This window comes from Nansenia antarctica, assembly GCF_963989245.1.
Source record: "Nansenia antarctica genome assembly, chromosome: 7".
In the NCBI taxonomy this organism is placed as follows: Eukaryota; Metazoa; Chordata; class Actinopteri; order Argentiniformes; family Microstomatidae; genus Nansenia; species Nansenia antarctica.
Window position 1 is genome coordinate 31,050,491 of NC_137677.1, and position 17,836 is coordinate 31,068,326.

The window sequence follows — 17,836 nt, forward strand, 5'->3', positions numbered from 1 at the left end:
TTTTTTTTAGCTCGTGTTCAAAAGCAAGAACTGTGTGTTCATCCAGTTATGTGTAGTTATGTGTTTTTAGCATGTCGATGTTCTCCCAGTATGTTGTCATGTTATTAAAATACAGTTGAGACCTTCGTAGCGATGTGTTTTGTTAGCAGCGTTCGTAGCTGTGGCTGCGTTCAGAGTCACTTTTCTCCCATTCAGTGTTTGAGGTGAACCAACATTCAAATACGCCTGTCGTGTTCAATCTTTCTCTGATTTGAATGTATGACACATCATTTGAAAGCTTACAATCTGTAGTTTAAGCATGTGTAAAAACTGAAAAATTACGTTGCACATTTCACCAGGAGCTGTCACATATTGGTTGTTGGTTATAATTGTATAGCCTATTGGTTGTTTTCTGGTGTTGTTTTATTGTTTTGCTCTGTTTGTAGTCTACTTTATGTATTTTTATCAGCTGTTAAATCACCACAGCGGTTAATCCACTAATAGAGATAATAGCAGATTGAAAATGCTTGTAGCTAACTACTCTATATCTCGTGGTCGCAGCTATTGCGAATTGCTATTCACGCGAGTCAGCTGTGAATCACCGCAGGTCCTTGACGCTTGTTGCAAAAATGGATGACGAACGGCTGATACTTGAGGTGGAAAAATATATATTTTTGACAGTGGAGCAGGTAGAACGTTGACGGTGAAAACGCTCAGGTGGAGCATGGACAACGGGAAGTTGACACAACACCGATGGAGAGGTGACGCAACGCAGTAGGTGGAGCTTGGGCGTAACGCAACCCCAGTCAAACGTTTGACTGCAGTATTGAATGAATGAATGAATGAATGAATGGACTTTATTGTCATTGCTACAGTACAGGTACCAAACAGCGAAATTTAGGAGGGGTGGCTCCCCTGGTGTTAGGAAAGGAAAAAATAAAATATTTTTTTTTTTAGAAAAAGAATAAAATCACAAGAAGGTAAGGAGCTGGTTTACATAAATAAAGGCTATGTACACAATCCACTGTACTATACTGCACAGATAGTCAACTAGGGTTGTCATATTTCACAAAAGTATTTTTTCACGTTATTTAAAGTGTCACAGTTTGCAGGCTTGAAATGTACATGTTTGTGCCTCAGCACTAGCTGCCATACAATCCGTCCATAAATAGCCTGATAAAGTGTACGTGCCCAGGGTGGGTCGGGTCCCTGGAGATCTTGGAGGCCTTCCTGAGACAGCGTGTGTTGTACAGCTCTTCCAGAGAGGGGAGGGGGGCGCCGGTGATCTTCTGTGCTGTTCTCACGACTCTCTGTAGCGCGTTTCTCTCCGCTGTTGTGCAGCTGTAGAACCAGTTGCAGATGCCGTAGGTGAGGATGCTCTCCACTGCGCCGCGGTAGAAGGCCACCAGTATCTCCTGCTTGTTATGTTCTTTCCTGAGGCATCTCAGGGTGTATAGCCGCTGTTGTGCCCTCTTGATGGTGCCTTTTGTGTTGTCCTTCCAGGCCCAGGAATCGGACATCACATATTCTATTCTATTCTATGCGCCTTATAATCCGGTGCGCCCTGTATATGAAAACAGTTCTAAAATAGGCCATTCATTGAAGGTGCGCCTTATAATCCGGTGCGCCTTATAGTGCGGAAAATACGGTAATGGTAAATCCGAGGCCTTGTTCCAATACTAGAAACATTCTCAAATGGTAAATGGACTGACTTATATAGATGCCTTTATCCAAAGTGCTTTACAACGGCCTCTCATTCACACATTCACACACACATTCACACACCAATGGCGGCAAGCTACCATGCAAGGCGCCGGCCCGCTCACTGGGAGCAATTTGGGGTTCAGTGTCTTGCCCAGGGACACTTCGACATGTGGCCAGCCGGGGCTCGAACCGCCGATCTGCCGACCTTGCGATCATTAGACTTGCGATCATTAGACTTGCGATCATTCTACCTCCTGCGCCACAGCCGCCCCACACAGATGAAGACAGACTAGGTACTGGCTGCCGCTGCTCATCTGGACCAGGCCGACCAGCGAGGAGGTGGTCCCCAGCAGACTAGGTACTGGCTGCCTGGCTGCCGCTGCTCATCTGGACCAGGCCGACCAGCGAGGAGGTGGTCCCCAGCAGCCCCACCAGCCAGACGGGCAGGCGGCAGGCCCAGAGGAAGCCCGGGGGCAGCCAGTGGACCGCGTTGCTCAGGTCAGCCAGGCTGCTCAGCACGCTGAGGACCTCTCCTCCCATCTGCCTCCTCAGCTGAGCCCTGTCGGGAGCCCCGCCCTCGCTGGGAGCCCCGCCCTCGCTGGGAGCCCCGCCCACGCTGGGAGACAAACACACAGTCCAAATATGAAGTCATATTTATGGGGAGAACTAATGGCTCACCCCTAAGAAAGAGAGGGTGTTTACGTTTTGTTTTGTTTCACTTTATGTTTCCATGTTGTGTGTTTTATTATGTGTTTTTTTATGCTGTGTTCTTATACTGTTTTTTATGCTGTTTTATGATGTTTTGTTTTATTCATGTTATGTTTCCATCGAGGACCACTTTGGAAATAAGTGTTTTAGATAATGCTTTCAAGTGCCATCCTCTGGACATTACTTAGTGTCATGATGCGTAAATGATTCTATTGTAAATTCCTAATAAAAATCAAATCAAATCACTCCATTCAGCTTGGACGCTACTCTGCTGTAGCACCTTGTGTGCGGCCGTACCACCTTGTCAAGCCTGATCTCGTCAGATCTCAGAAGCTAAGCAGGGCTGGGCCTGGTTAGTAACCTGGATGGGAGTCCAAAAAGGGTGAAAGCCTGGTTGCCGTGGCACATATATGTGGCTTGGGGTTGGCATGTTCCCCCCATGTCCACTAGGGGTCTCCTTCACCCCACATGGAAAGACATGCCAAAGTGAACACCCGTCCCTGACCACAACGGTGAAGAACGCTACTTGGTCCCCGGGGCGCCGGGCGTCGGTTCAAGCCGCGCCAAAAGGGCGACCGCTGCCCCTGGCTGCCAGTGGAGGAATGGCAGCCCGGATGGGTTACAAAGGCAGAGGACAATTTCCACCTGGCGACCCGCCGAAGATAGTGCATGTGCTTGTGTTTGTGTGTGTGTTCACCTAAAAAACTTGCATGTGTGTGATCAGAGTGTAAAACTGCCGTGTGTGGCCATTAAAAGACCATCAAGGTCCGATTTCTTCTTTCTTCTTTCTTCTTCTAGAATATTATTTCATAAATATGAAATGAGCCTATTCCTTCACAGAAAGGCAGAACAAATTAACTTCCTAAAAGGCATGAAAACATTCAGACCCATAAGAGTAGTAGTTCAGGGCATGATAAAAGTGTGTTTGGATCATCGCAAAGTTCAAAGGTCAAGGTTGAATAGCTTTGCCACTGTGGGGTCTAATCGACCGGTCCTCACCTTCTGCTGGCCTGTCTGCTCTCCTCCTGTTTCTTCAGCTTCCTCCTCAGCAGCATGAGAACCCTGATAGACCTGGAGACACACACACACACACACACACTATTGTTTGCAGTGATTCTTTTATGTTGTACTCCAAACTGGAACATATCAGATCTGCTTGTTTATTTAGATTCAGCTGCCTGTGATCAGAAGAGGCGATCTCATGACTATAGTGATGTTATTTTCTATGCACAAGATATGTATTTTCAAGAGTATACCTATTATATACAGTATATTTAGTTTTATAGCTGCTTCACTGATGAAGGCTCCAAGCCTAAGTAAGGGTGATCTAATACACTTCATAGTGGGCAGCAAATGTAAACTTTCACCTGCTGATCACTAGCTGATGATGAGTGCCTCGGATCTTTTGTATGAAAGAGTCGCTCACACTTAATTTGGATTTTCCCCAGCATACAATAATGGCTTACAGATGTTCAAATAACTAACGCTAACTTAACTACACACTAGGCCTCAACCAAACTAACAAACCAATTGCTGCATGTTTGGGTCCACTATCCAAATAAAGTGGGAGGAAGGAAGGAGTGTTTACTCAGTCAGTCTCATCTGAGGAGTGTTTACTGAGTCAGTCTCACCTGAGGAGTGTTTACTGAGTCAGTCTCACCTGAGGAGTGTTTACTGAGTCAGTCTCACCTGAGGAGTGTTTACTGAGTCAGTCTCACCTGAGGAGTGTTTACTGAGCCAGTCTTACCTGAGGAGTGTTTACTGAGTCAGTCTTACCTGAGGAAGGAGTGTTTACTGAGTCAGTCTTACCTGAGGAAGGAGTGTTTACTGAGTCAGTCTTACCTGAGGAGTGTTTACTGAGTCAGTCTCACCTGAGGAGTGTTTACTGAGTCAGTCTTACCTGAGGAGTGTTTACTGAGTCAGTCTTACCTGAGGAGTGTTTACTGAGCCAGTCTTACCTGAGGAGTGTTTACTGAGCCAGTCTTACCTGAGGAGTGTTTACTGAGTCAGTCTCACCTGAGGAGTGCTCCCATCACCACTCCCAGTGAAAAGTGCTCCCATCACCACTAAGACTGTCAGAACCTGGCCAGCAGGGTCCGCTCCACTGCAGATCTGCCTGAATGACACCTCATGGCAGGAATATGAGCATGAGGACCTGGAACAGTTCACGTCGTCGGTTCTGAACCACATAGTGAACTGCACCAAACGTGTCCGGGTCTACCCCAACACGAAGCCATGGATGACTGAGAAGGTCCGAAAACTGCTCAAGGAGAGGGACAACGCCTACTCAGCGAAGGACACACTGCTGTACAGCACCACCAGGGCTAACCTAAACCGTGGCATCCGGGAGGCCAAGGCAGACCACAGAGAGAAGATTGAGGAATGCTTCCTGAGCAACGACTCCAGGCGGGTGTGGCAGGGGGTTCAGCACATGACAAACTTCAGAGCCAACAGGCTCACAGCCGCGGAGGACGACCCCCTGCTGGCGGAAGAGCTGAACTCCTTCTACGCCCGGTTCGACGAGGGGCGAACGGAGGTAACCACAACACAAACACCACTCTCTCCAGCTCTCAGCAGCCTCACCCTCACAGAGCATTAAGTGAGACGCGTGCTGAAGGCGGTGGACCCCAGAAAAGCCTCAGGGCCTGATGGCGTCCTGGGACGGGTGCTGAGGGACTGCGCCGACCAGCTGGCCGGGGTTTTCACCAACATCTTCAACCAGTCCCTGTCCCAGGCCACCATCCCACCCTGCCTGAAAACCTCAACAATCATCCCAGTCCCGAAGAAAAGCACGGTGAGCTGCCTAAACGACTACCGCCCGGTGGCACTCACACCAATCATCATGAAGTGCTTCGAGAAACTGGTCCGGGCCCACATAGTCACACGCCTCCCGCCCAACCTGGATCCATACCAGTTCGCCTACAGAGCCCGCAGGTCCACAGAGGACGCCATCGCGACGACTCTCCACTCCACTCTATCCCACCTGGAGAGGGGGAACAGCTACGCGAGACTGCTCTTTGTGGACTTCAGCTCTGCCTTCAACACCATCCTTCCAGACAGGCTAGTGACCAAACTACTAGACCTGGGACTATCACACTCCATCTGTGCATGGATCAAGGACTTCCTGTCTGATCGCCCCCAGAGGGTGTGGGTGGGCTCCCACACCTCCACAGCCCTCAGACTCAGCACTGGGTCCCCCCAGGGCTGCGTGCTAAGCCCCATCCTCTACAACCTCTACACCTACGACTTCACCCCCGTCCACCCCAGCAACTCCATCATAAAGTTTGCAGACGACACCACCGTGGTGGGCTGCATCTCTGGGGGGGACGAGGCGGCGTACAGGGATGAGGTGGAGCAGCTGGGCAAGCTGTGCAAGGTTAACAACCTGCTGCTGAACCAGTCAAAGACCCAGGAAATCATCGTGGACTTCAGGAGGAAAAAATCTGAGGTCCAGCCCCTGTTCGTCGATGGAGGGAGCGTGGAGAGAGTCTCAACCCTCCGATTCCTGGGGGTGCACATACAGGATGACCTGTCCTGGAAGACCAACACAGCAGCCATCATCAAGAAGGCACAACAGCGGCTCTACTTCCTGAGAGTCCTCAGGAAATACCACCTCAAACAGGAGCTGCTTGTGACCTTCTACCGTTGCACAGTGGAGAGCATTCTCACCTACTGCATCTGCGTATGGTTCTCCAGCTGCACAGCCGCAGAGAGGAAAGCGCTACAGAGAGTCGTGAGATCGGCCCAGAAGATCATCGGCGCCCCCCTCCCCTCTCTGGAAGAGCTGTACAACACACGCTGCCTCAGGATGGCCTCCAAGATCTCCAGAGACCCATCCCACCCTGGGAACGAACACTTTGTTCGGCTGCCCTCGGGCAGGCGGTTCAGGACCATGTCCGCAAGGACAAATAGACTGAAGCTCAGCTTCTACCCTAGGGCCATTCAGGCCCTGAACACAGCAAAGACCTAGGTTCTAGGCCCTGGACAATCTAGACAATTTGATGGCAGCTACTAGATTGTAATCAAGTGCAATACTGAAACACAACTGTGAACATTTCAAACCTGCAAACTGCAAATGTGCAATAATACTATGTGCAATATGACAACCCTCGGGTACATAAGGTTCAGAGATAGGAAATGTTAGGATATTTATAGCATAGCATAGAGTACAGCATAGTGTTTTATTTGTATAGTATAGTATAGTGGATAGTGTATATAGCCTTTATTTATGTAAACCAGCTCTTTTTCCCTTCTTGTTTTTAGTATTTTTTTTCCTAGCACCAGAGGAGCCCCCCCTCCCAAATTTCGTTGTATGGTACCTGTACTATATCAATGACAATAAAGACCATTCATTCATTCATTCATTCATTCATTCACCTGAGGAGTGTTTACTGAGCCAGTCTTACCTGAGGAGTGTTTACTGAGTCAGTCTCACCTGAGGAGTGTTTACTGAGTCAGTCTTACCTGAGGAGTGTTTACTGAGTCAGTCTTACCTGAGGAAGGAGTGTTTACTGAGCCAGTCTTACCTGAGGAAGGAGTGTTTACTGAGTCAGTCTCACCTGAGGAAGGAGTGTTTACTGAGCCAGTCTTACCTGAGGAAGGAGTGTTTACTGAGTCAGTCTTACCTGAGGAAGGAGTGTTTACTGAGTCAGTCTTACCTGAGGAAGGAGTGTTTACTGAGTCAGTCTCACCTGAGGAAGGAGTGTTTACTGAGCCAGTCTTACCTGAGGAGTGTTTACTGAGCCAGTCTTACCTGAGGAGTGTTTACTGAGCCAGTCTTACCTGAGGAGTGTTTACTGAGTCAGACTGTGACGGTCAGATAGGGAACCCAAGCGCAGACACAGACACAGGCAGGTTAAGGTAAAATAAAGTATGATTTATTTAAGGGGGTTGGCAGAGAATGGTCGTAGGGCAAGCGGGGGTCAGGCCGGGAGGTCAGGCAGGCAAGAGGGCAGGTAGGACAGGCAGGCAGGAGGGCAGGTAGGGCAGGCAGGCAGGTAGGAGGGGGGCAGGTAGGGCAGGCAGGCAAGAGGGCAGGTAGGGCAGGCGGGCAGGCAGGAGGGCAGGTAGGGCAGGCAGGCAGGAGGGCAGGTAGGGCAGGCAGGCAGGTAGGAGGGGGGCAGGTAGGGCAGGCAGGAGGGCAGGTAGGGCAGGCAGGCAGGAGGGCAGGTAGCAGGAGTCCGGTAGGGGTACTGGGGGGTAAAGGCAAAGGCTCCTCTGGGGGTTGGGACAGCTTGTAAGCACAGACACACACACACACGCACACACACACACACACACACACACACACACACTGACCATTTCCATATTAGGACAAAGGACGGGGAACAAGGCGATCCTTGGCTAAAGAAAGGTTAGGAACAAGCTTGACCATACTGTTTTTTGGTTGGCCCAGGGGTGAAGATATTTACATAGGAAAAGGGTATAAAATCCTCTGGGGAACCACTCTCTCCCTCTTAATTCCTGGGACCCCCGCCTTGATGACCTACTGCCGACCAGACCATGCTGTGTAAACTGCCTTGTTGAATAAATAATCTTAAATCTGCTCAAGATCTATTCCTCATTTTTGGCAGCCAGCAGAGAAAGAAATACACCACAGATGGCGAGCTATGTGGGAGAAAAATAACCATTTGAATCACCGTAATTTTTTGCATCTCTTCAATTCAGCACAGAGGTAAGTTTTCTGCAGAATACCCCTCCCCCGTTGAATTTTCGCCAGGCCAGGCGGAGTTGTGCAAGATTTACTGTCTCTCAGATGAGTTATATTCAAAAGAATCTTGATTTGTGTTGAGTATCTGTTGGAAATATAAGATCTTTAAGGTTGGGTGGGGTTGAACAAAGAGCCGGATTGTGAAATCTGTATTTGTAAATACGTTTTAAATTGTACGATATTCTATCGTGTGTGTGGTATAACAGGTAAGACGTACTGTTATAGGGTCATTTGAAGGCCTTGCCGACAGAAAATTTACCTGAGACGTTGGGTTGGTGTGTTGGCAATATTAAGTAAGATCAGAATAGAGTCTGATGAGTGTGGAATTGTGTTATTGTATGTATGGAATGTGAATTCCTAATTTGAAAAAGTATACTTGGATTGCGGAGTTCGGGTTGCAAGCTCAATTCTAAGGTCCTCCATTGTCCATTGACTTGAGAACACTGAGAAAACGTGGAAAGCATGGGCATTAGAGGATATTAGAATGAGATTAAATTGGTAAGTAATAGTTTAACTACATTGAAAGATAATCTTGATATTGCTGTGTCGTGAATGTATTTTGTTTGTGAAAACAAAAGTTGCGTGAAAGACTGTGGTGTAGAGTCCCTTCCTGTTTCTGCGTGTCTCATTTAAAAAAAAAAAAAAAAAAAAACGCGCTTTTCCCAAGGCACACAAGGGAAGCTGAATTTCATTGATTACATTACTCATCCCTTACAGATAAAGGTAAATTCATTCACATAGATTGTAGTATTTATAAAGATAGAGATAAAGTGAATTGATCATCGGGGTATTTAAATAGTTTAAACATTACGGTTAAACATTACACGCATTATACACGGGAGACGCGCGCATGCGCATTACACACACAGAGAAGGGCGTTGGCCACATTCCAATAGCGCGGAGTTAAAAAAGAACACTCTTTTCTCCATTTCCATTTCTACTCTCTCCTTTAACCTCTCCCTGCAATAAAGTTGTGGTCGCTGAATCACGGAAGTTGAAGCATTGTGTTTGTTAGGAGAAAAATAATAGATTGTGACTTTAGATCAGAAAGGGCGTTCTTAAGTAATCGATACGCGAGTCGGTTGCTTGGCTCCATCTGCTGGCCGAAGCACGACAAGACATTTAAAAACACTGGTTCCTTTGTATGGATTGTTTTCAGAAGGTCGATGAAATAGTTATTTACATTCATAGATTGATGTTTGTAAATGACTGTTGAATATTACATTACTTTAATTAATTAAATTAATTACTAATTGGTTAAAATAATAATTCAGATCATTCATTATCTGTTTCACAAAACTTTGATCAATTGTTTTGTGACATTCTAATGATAACCATTCCTTTGTTTGATATTTTGATAATAGCTAATTGACTTCACAGGTTTACATCAATGAAGTATATGATCGTACAATGAATAAGTCTAACTAATCATTCATTCCTTTCAAATAACAAGTCGATTTCTTTACAGGTTGTAATTAATATTTGTAATTTACATCTTTTATTTCAGTTAGGTCATTTCCACAGCTTTTGATTAAAGAATAGCAGAACAGTTCCTATCTGAGGATTGAGCAGTAAAAGGTTTTTGTAAATCAGTAAATACTTGGAGCGTGACCTGCCTTTGTGATTTGATAATTGTGTTGACCAGCCTTTGTAGTTTACTAATTAAGTTGACCTGAACTATAGTTAGTATTGAATGAGCAATTAAGTGACACATATTCATAAACAATAAGGAAAAAACATTTAAGTGAAAAAACACACACATAGATTACATTTAAATTAAAACACACACATAGATTACATTTAAGTCAATAATACACAATACCACTGAAATCAATCCGTTGTTCTAGGTTGTAGTGATTCTGTGTGGACAGCTACTACAGTTAAAGTTAGACTAGCATCTGTTTAGCAAATAAGGCAAAAGAAGGTGGGTTGTAAGAAAAGTACACCTTATTCGATTTAAAGCATATTTTTAGTTTATAAAGCATTTAGGAACCCATCAGCTCAAGATGGGGACAGAGTCAAGTAAAATGTTAAAGGCTGTTAATAAGGACAGTGGAATATTGGCAACTTTATCACCTATGGCTATAGTGGAAAAAATGAATCCTCTTGTTATGGTAATTAGCAAAATGTCAACGAAATGGAATATTCGTTGGGCAGACATTGAACAACCGTGGCCAAAAGAGGGCACCTTTGACTTACAAGTAATTGCAACATTGGAAGTACTTATCAATGTGCACAAGGCACATCAGAAAGGAAAATATAGGTCAGAGAAACGCAAGTTAGAATTAGACATCTTAGAACTCTTTAAGGTAGAGGGGCAGAAATTAGCATTGGCTTGAAATGAGAAAACAGCACAGATGGAACCGAAAGAAAAAGATGAGTTGGCCAAAGCACTGGAAGAGAAACTGAACATTCCATTCTCACACATGTCTCCAGTCTCCAGTCCTCCCCCCTATGCCAAGATACTGGAGGACAATTCCCGGCGGATCTACCCTCAGGTCCCCGTCCTAAGTACGACCGGAGACTTCACTATCCAAGATGAGTATGAGAACGTACTCGAGAGGGGAAGAGCGAAAGTGATCGTGGATTTCGAACCAGAGAACAAGTCAGGTGCCAAACCAAAGAAGAGAGGGAATGAACCAAAGGGCAAAAAGAAGGGCAAAAAGGAAGACCGTGAGGAGGACAAGGAGAGTAGTAAGACAGATGACAGTGAAGGTGGCAGTGGAGGTGACAGCGAAGATTCAAGTGATGACAGCGATGCACAGGCAGGCTACAATGCTCAGGTCAGAAAAATAATAGCCAGGGCCGAAAAGCAGGGTGGGACAAGACACTACAAGAAGGGAAAAGAGGAAAGTAGTTCTGAAGATGAGAAGAAGCCTCTGAAGGTGGAGAAGAAGAAAGAGAGCTTAAAGCAAAAACAGAAGAGGCTGCAGAAAGAGGAAGAAGAGAAAGAGGAAGAAGAAAAAGAAAGGGCAAAGAAACGCCACGGGAGACTCCTAAGAAAGGAAGAAGAGAGAGAAGAAGAAGAAAGAGAAAGGGCGAGGAAACTCCACGGGAGACTCCTAAGAGAGGAAGAAAGCCACAGACGATCGATGCAGCAACGAGAAAGGGAGGAGGAAGAGTATCGTCAAGTGCCATCACATACATCCCACATGAACCTCTCAAGGTCCGCAGTGACACCAAGGCGGGACGAAATAACGAGGAAACTAGTAAGCGATTATGACCTAAGGAGCAAAGGTGCTACACCAGAGGAAGAGGAAATTCGGAGGAACTGTCCGGTGCTGATTCGGGGTAACAAGATAGAATATCGTCCTTGGAGTCATACAGATCTATCTGAAGTGATAGAGAAACTCCCCGTTCTGGAGGATGGGGGGCACCCTTGGACAACAGAGGTAGACGTGAGACTGACAGGAACGCAAGCAGCGATGGGAGACCTGAAAAGACTCTTCAATTACAGGATTGGACACCATGCAGGACATATTGATGAAGGCAGGACTTCATAAATATATCAATACATCGGTCTATGATCCAGAGCTCTTCGCGGCCAACAGAGGCAGGCTGTGGAAGGCAATCAGGGAGACTTACCCTACTCACATTCACCCAGACAATATCATTGTGAAGCCACTGGGGGGAGATGAGAATCCCAGGGGTTTTGTTGCCCGTGTGCACTCTCAATGGAGAAGTGTGACAGGGAAGGACGCTGAAGATAACCCGTTAGAAAAAGCCATAATCCATGGAAAGATACAAGAAGGTCTTCCTACCCCAGTTAAGAATAAGCTAGCAGAAGTGGTGGGGCTACGACACATGAACAAGGCTGTTTATATAGACAACATAGCTCACCAAGTAGAATTATTTAGAAAGAAAATTCAGGTACAGAAGACACAAGACGAAGAGTCACTCCGAAGATTGACTCAAGTACAATTGACTGAAGGCAAGAAAACCAGAGAGAGTGCAGGCTTTAGCTCTACAGGTCCCATCTCAGCCACAGCAACAGCCACCTGTAGTGCAAACTGTCCCTCCCCAGTCATACCCACAGGGGCCACAAGGGGGGTATCCATACCCACAGGGGCCACCAGGGGTGCAAGCGGTTCCATACCAGCCATACACACAGCCTGGCCAAGGACCACCACCAGGGGGATGGACAGCAGCAGGGAAGAAGATTCTAGGACCATGTTACCAATGCGGCCAGTATGGACATCTAGCCCGTACCTGCTACAAGAGGCCCCAGGAGGGCGCAGGGGGGAAACAAAGAGGAGGATATAGGCCCCCTGCTGCACCGGCTCCAGGAGTGGTGAACCCCTACGGGGGCCCAGCAGCTGGGCTATAGGGGTGCCCAGAAGATCCGAGGGGGAGGTGCCAGCTGGTGGCAGGGCTGGACTGGGACAAAAATTAGGCCCTGGCATTTTTGGCCCAGACAGGCCCACCCCAATCGGTCGGACCACACCCACCAGCACAAAAATACTTGCCTTATATACTCGTCTTATATACTGTGCTGTACAGTCATATGACAAACTGTAGTATTCCCCCAAACCACTGCAAAGACGACTACATGCAGTAAGCAATGGTACCAGTGCAAGTAGACCAGTGTACTCAGTGATCAGATTCCAGAGCGAATTTACGAACGCAGCCTTGTTGTTCTAGATTTTTTTTTTCCATTATCAACCTATCATTGCGCTTTAGAGTAAAACAAAGCACGCAACTGTCGTCTATCTTTTCATGGCAACTCTACATTGTGATTTACAAGGGATATTACCTGATATTAAGTAATATTATTACTTGGTTACATTTTGCAATTGATCCGCGATACACATGCGTGCCGAACCGTGGGGGGCGATCCGTTACACCCCTAACAGCTACCTATATTTTCCTTACCGGGTCAACGGTTACAGGCTGTTTCGGCCCCGCTTCTTCTGTATCCTCTCTATCCTCTGTATCTGTACCCTGCTCCCGCTCCTCCCTGCTAGCCTCCTCTTCAACCCTAACCCTAACCCTAACCCTAACCCTCTGTATCTGTACCCTGCTCCCGCTCCTCCCTGCCAGCCTCCTCTTCTTCTGTATCCTCTCTATCCTCTGTATCTGTACCCTGCTCCCGCTCCTCCCTGCCAGCCTCCTCTTCTTCTGTATCCTCTCTATCCTCTGTATCTGTACCCTGCTCCCGCTCCTCCCTGCCAGCCTCCTCTTCAACCTGTTGCTGTTGCTGCTGTGGTAAACTTGAGGGTGCAGCAAACATGTCCCTAATGTTTACACATTTGGCAGCATCTGCCTCGAGTTTCTTTTGGTTTTTCTCCCTAAGTTTTTCCCAGCCTCCCTTCCGTTTTAGTGTGCTTTTGCGCTCCATCTCTCTCAGTATCTATCTAGTAACTATCCAGGCTAACTAAATTTATTTTGCTGGCCGGCTCGACCCAAAACTACCGCGAAACTGAGACGGAGGTCTGGTGCTGCGTGCGTGCGTGACCCCTGACCCCCCCCCCCCCCTTCTCTCTGTTGATTGGGCCAGCCCAGTGTCTGTATAGAAAATTGACCAATGGGCCGCTGTCCCAGATTTATGGGCCGTTCAATGGTAGCTTTCGATTTATGGGCCGTTCGATTGTAGCTTTCGGCCGGGCCGGCTGGTAAAAAAAATAATTAAAAAAAATAATATATAAACTTTTTTTTTTTTTTTTTTGCCGGTCGGCTCGGCCCAAAACTACCGCGGCCCACCGGGCAAATGCCCGGTATGCCAGATGGCCAGTCCAGCCCTGGCTGGTGGTGACAAACAGGCCTGAAGATGAACCTACAATATGGGTGTCGGTTAATCAACCATTAGAATTAATGGTGGACAGTGGAGCAGCCTATACCTGTCTGAAGCCTGAAGACGCCACGCACCTTCCTATGTCTGGGAAATATGTGAAGACAATCGGATTCGAGGGAATTAAACAGCTGATTCCTACTACTGAGCTTGTAAACTTAGAGTACAAAGGACAGAGAGCAGCTCTGTCAATACTTGTGTCAGAACACACGCCAATAGGGCTGCTAGGGAGAGATGCTCTATGCCAATTGAACTGTACAGTGAAATGCACACCTGACGGCTGTCAGGTGAGGGTGCCACCAGAAAACAGACAGCTGTCTGTCATGATGGACAACAACGCCGCCATGGTGTATTGGGTGGGAGGGCTTAGCCCAGACCTAATGGAACCAGCAAGGATGTGGGACAATTACATCCTGGCAAACATGTCAGGGGCCAGAAGGCCTACTGATCCATTGCATTGTACACTCCAGTATTTTAGAAATGCTGCAGACGCAAACCCAGATGAGTGGCTGAAGCATCAGCCAAAACAGGTACAGCTTAGCACAAGTTGTATAATTCTAGGCCCTCAGGGAGTGGCTATGAAGATAAACAGTGACACTTATCTAGATCAGGAGCATAAGGTTGAGGGTAGCATCCCTCATGTGACACTTATGATATCTGAACACTATGAACAGAAGCATTTAGGGGCAATCATGGCAGACTCAGAAAAGGCCAGATTTGTAACAACAAAAGAAAACCCTGCTATCTGGAGGAGCAGTGATGGACAGTTTACAAAACTGATGATCTCTGCTCAAGGAATGGGACATCCACAGACTGTGAAGCTAATGAACAAGCCAATCCTTCCTGTACAAGCTGAAAGAGACCTCAGGGAAGAAATGATGCAGAATGTGCCAGCAGACATGTGGGCAAAGAACAGTACAGACATTGGATTTGTGAAATCAGAGTTGAACTCATACCGGGTGCAGAACCCCCTTGGAAAAATCAATACCCATTGAAACAGGAAGCAATTGATGGAATTGAGCCACAGATCAAAGGACTGTTAGAGGCAGGAGTCCTGAAGATAACTCAATATCCATTAAGCAACACACCTCTTCTGCCAGTGACGAAACCTGATGGTTCATATCGTCTGGTACATGACCTACGTGCTGTGAATGAGGTAGTTGTCAGCTATCCAGCTGAAGTACCTGATCCTCATGTGCTGTTGACTCAGATTCCATCTACAGCCAAAGTGTTTACAGTAATTGATTTATGCGGGGCTTTCTTTTCTGTACCTCTTAGTGTAGAAAGTCAAGGGTTATTTGGGTTTACCTACAAAGGTCAGCATTATCAATATACCAGAATGCCGCAGGGGTACAAACACAGTCCTCATGTTTTTAATCAGGTCTTGAAGGAGGACTTAGACGGGTTAGAGCAGACGATAAGTAGTACTGCCATTCACTACATGGATGACATACTCCTTTGTGCCCCAGATGAAGAAACATGTCACAGGGATTCCGTTAAACTGTTAAAGGTTTTGGCGGAGAAGGGACACAAGGTGTCTAAAAAGAAGCTACAATATTGTCAGGAAGGGGTAGCTTATTTAGGACAATCTATTACACAGGGACATCGCAGTGTCTCTAATGCACATTTGGAAGCTATTCAGAAGGCCCCAAAACCACGAACAGTTAGGGAAATGATGATGTTTTTGGGCATTACTGGGTATAGTTCAGCATGGGTGGAGGATTACACTAGACTGGTAGCTCCATTGAGGGAGATGATTAAGGAAACAGGTAGTGGTAACCTCCAATGTTGCATCACTTGGACAAGGGAAGCTGATTTGGCGTTTGAGACAATTAAACACAAATTGCAAGAAGCGCCAGCTTTAGCGCTTCCAGATTATTCTAAAGAATTTGGATTGTATGTTTCTTCTTCAGCCGGAGGGAAGTATGCCTGCGCTGTTCTTACTCAACCATAGGGCTGCAACGATTAGTCGACATAATCGACGACGTCGATCATAAAAACTCGTCGACGTGGAATTTTAGTGTCGACGCATCGTATAAAAAATTTAAAAAAAGACCGAAATTAAATAAAAATAAAATTAACGGGAGCCATGCAAGAATCAGCTGGGTAAGTTTTAGCTAACGTTGTTAGCCAACTGGCTAACGTTATATTGTTAGGGTCGTAATGTTTATGTTAGCTTTACTGTTACATGTTGGAAAACAACGTCTCATGGACAGGGCTGTACATGCTATGAGCGTTTGTGCTATTAATTAATTTGCCCTGTGGCACGCCTGTGACAGACAGAGGCGCTTGTATGTAACGTTACGTAGCAGGGGTTTTCCATGTTGAAGCCAGGAGAACGCGAGATGAAATGAAGTGAGGGGTGGTCGCTATTAAAATACCAGGTAGTCATGGTGGATGATCATGAATGATGCTTGATAAGTGAATGCTATTTCAATTATGTTGAGTCCACCAGCGAGCTGTCTGTAAGATAAACAGCGCCAAGCGTAGCCTACTAACGTGAGCTGTCTGTAGTCTAGCCAGCAATGCTAGCTAGCCAATCAACTAGCTCTGTGAGCAGCTGTAGCTTGGTGTCAGATAGGGTTAAATACTATATTCTGATTCAACCTGGTTGTAAGACAGGTGATGCTAACCCAGCGCTAGTTCAAACAGACCGTAGTAGACTTCAAACAACAAAGAGACACAGATTCATTTTCTTGCGCAAGGAGATTGAACCCGAGGTCTCCCAGAGACCTCGAATTCAAAACTGAATCTTTTCCCCTCCGAGCCAGTATTTTTATTATCAAACACAAAGAGACACACATGGGTAGGGGGATGGGGTTTCATGAACAAGTACAGTGTTAGCAAAATCAGATTTATGACGGGGCCCCCAGGAATGTAGATAAGAAGTGCAGAGCACAGAGCACAGGGTGTACGGAATTCACAGAATACAAAATGTATAGGACAGAATGTACAGAGTGTCCTCTTTAAAACATGTTATAACATTATAACATTATGAAAACATCATTCAACTCTAACATTTCCCTGCTGTTTTTCATATTTGATCACAATACAAACATTCGTCTCTTTATTCAGGTAGAGCTATCTTGCTTTCACATTTTCTAGTTCAACTGTCATTCAACGTCGCCGTACAGATCACTGACATGAATATTCATCTTTCTCAACTTGGGTTAGAGGTTGGTACTTAGGTTCCATCATAATTTCTCGAGTCAACAATTGTTGTACAAATATTCCTGAAATCAGTTTGTTAGTCATAGCTTTGAAGCAGGGGAAGACACAACAAACGAGCACAGCCAGAAATATCATTACAACAAAGAAAATCATTACACTTGGTTCCTTCTGCCACTGCAGTCAATAGGTCAAGAGCCATTCGGTTCTGGAGTACCATCAGTCTGATCTGATCGATTTCGCGGTTCTGGGCTTCGTTTATCGTAAGGGATGCATTTACAAATGTCTCTAATTGATAGTTCAGGATTTCTAGGCGTAGGGAATGCTTCCCTATCCCTATCCAGGGGAATAATGCATGTACAATCTTTTGACTAGTAGTCCAGAGTTTCTTGTCATCTGGGACATTACTGCCCCAGACTGGGTCGTGTGCCTGGACTTGGGCGTCTCGTTTGGGTCGTCGGGAGGATGTGGTCCCCTCATTCTAAGAGGTAGTGGATCTGGAGAATTCTTCACCGGGTTTGAGACGTACCACTCACTATAAGAATAGACCCCTTTGTAGCCGGGCTTCCACCACTACCCGTCGTTCGAGGGAAACAATGTCACTTTCTTACAATGGCTTTGGTGTATCCACTGGTGTATCCACGTATCTCGTTCTGCGATCTTGACAGCAGTTGGGGTGCTCAGCAGCACCTCAAATGGCCCAACCCACCGCGGGCTGTGCCAATGTTTTCTTTTTATTTCTTTGATGAGGATCTGGTCACCAGGTTGTAGTCTGGAAT

General features: G+C 46.4%; 1 protein-coding gene across 1 annotated transcript in view; it reads right to left on the minus strand.

The window, feature by feature from the left end:
• Positions 1 to 2,037: 2,037 nt before the first annotated feature.
• Positions 2,038 to 17,836, minus strand: part of LOC308162512 (peroxisomal membrane protein 11C-like) — a gene marked incomplete at both ends in the record, with an annotated part of 34,134 nt that continues 18,335 nt past the window's right edge. The window contains 2 exons of the mRNA XM_080536660.1: positions 2,038 to 2,299; positions 3,391 to 3,462. Of these exons, the coding sequence (XP_080392786.1) occupies positions 2,038 to 2,299; positions 3,391 to 3,462 (334 nt within the window). The remainder of the gene's footprint in view (positions 2,300 to 3,390; positions 3,463 to 17,836) is intronic.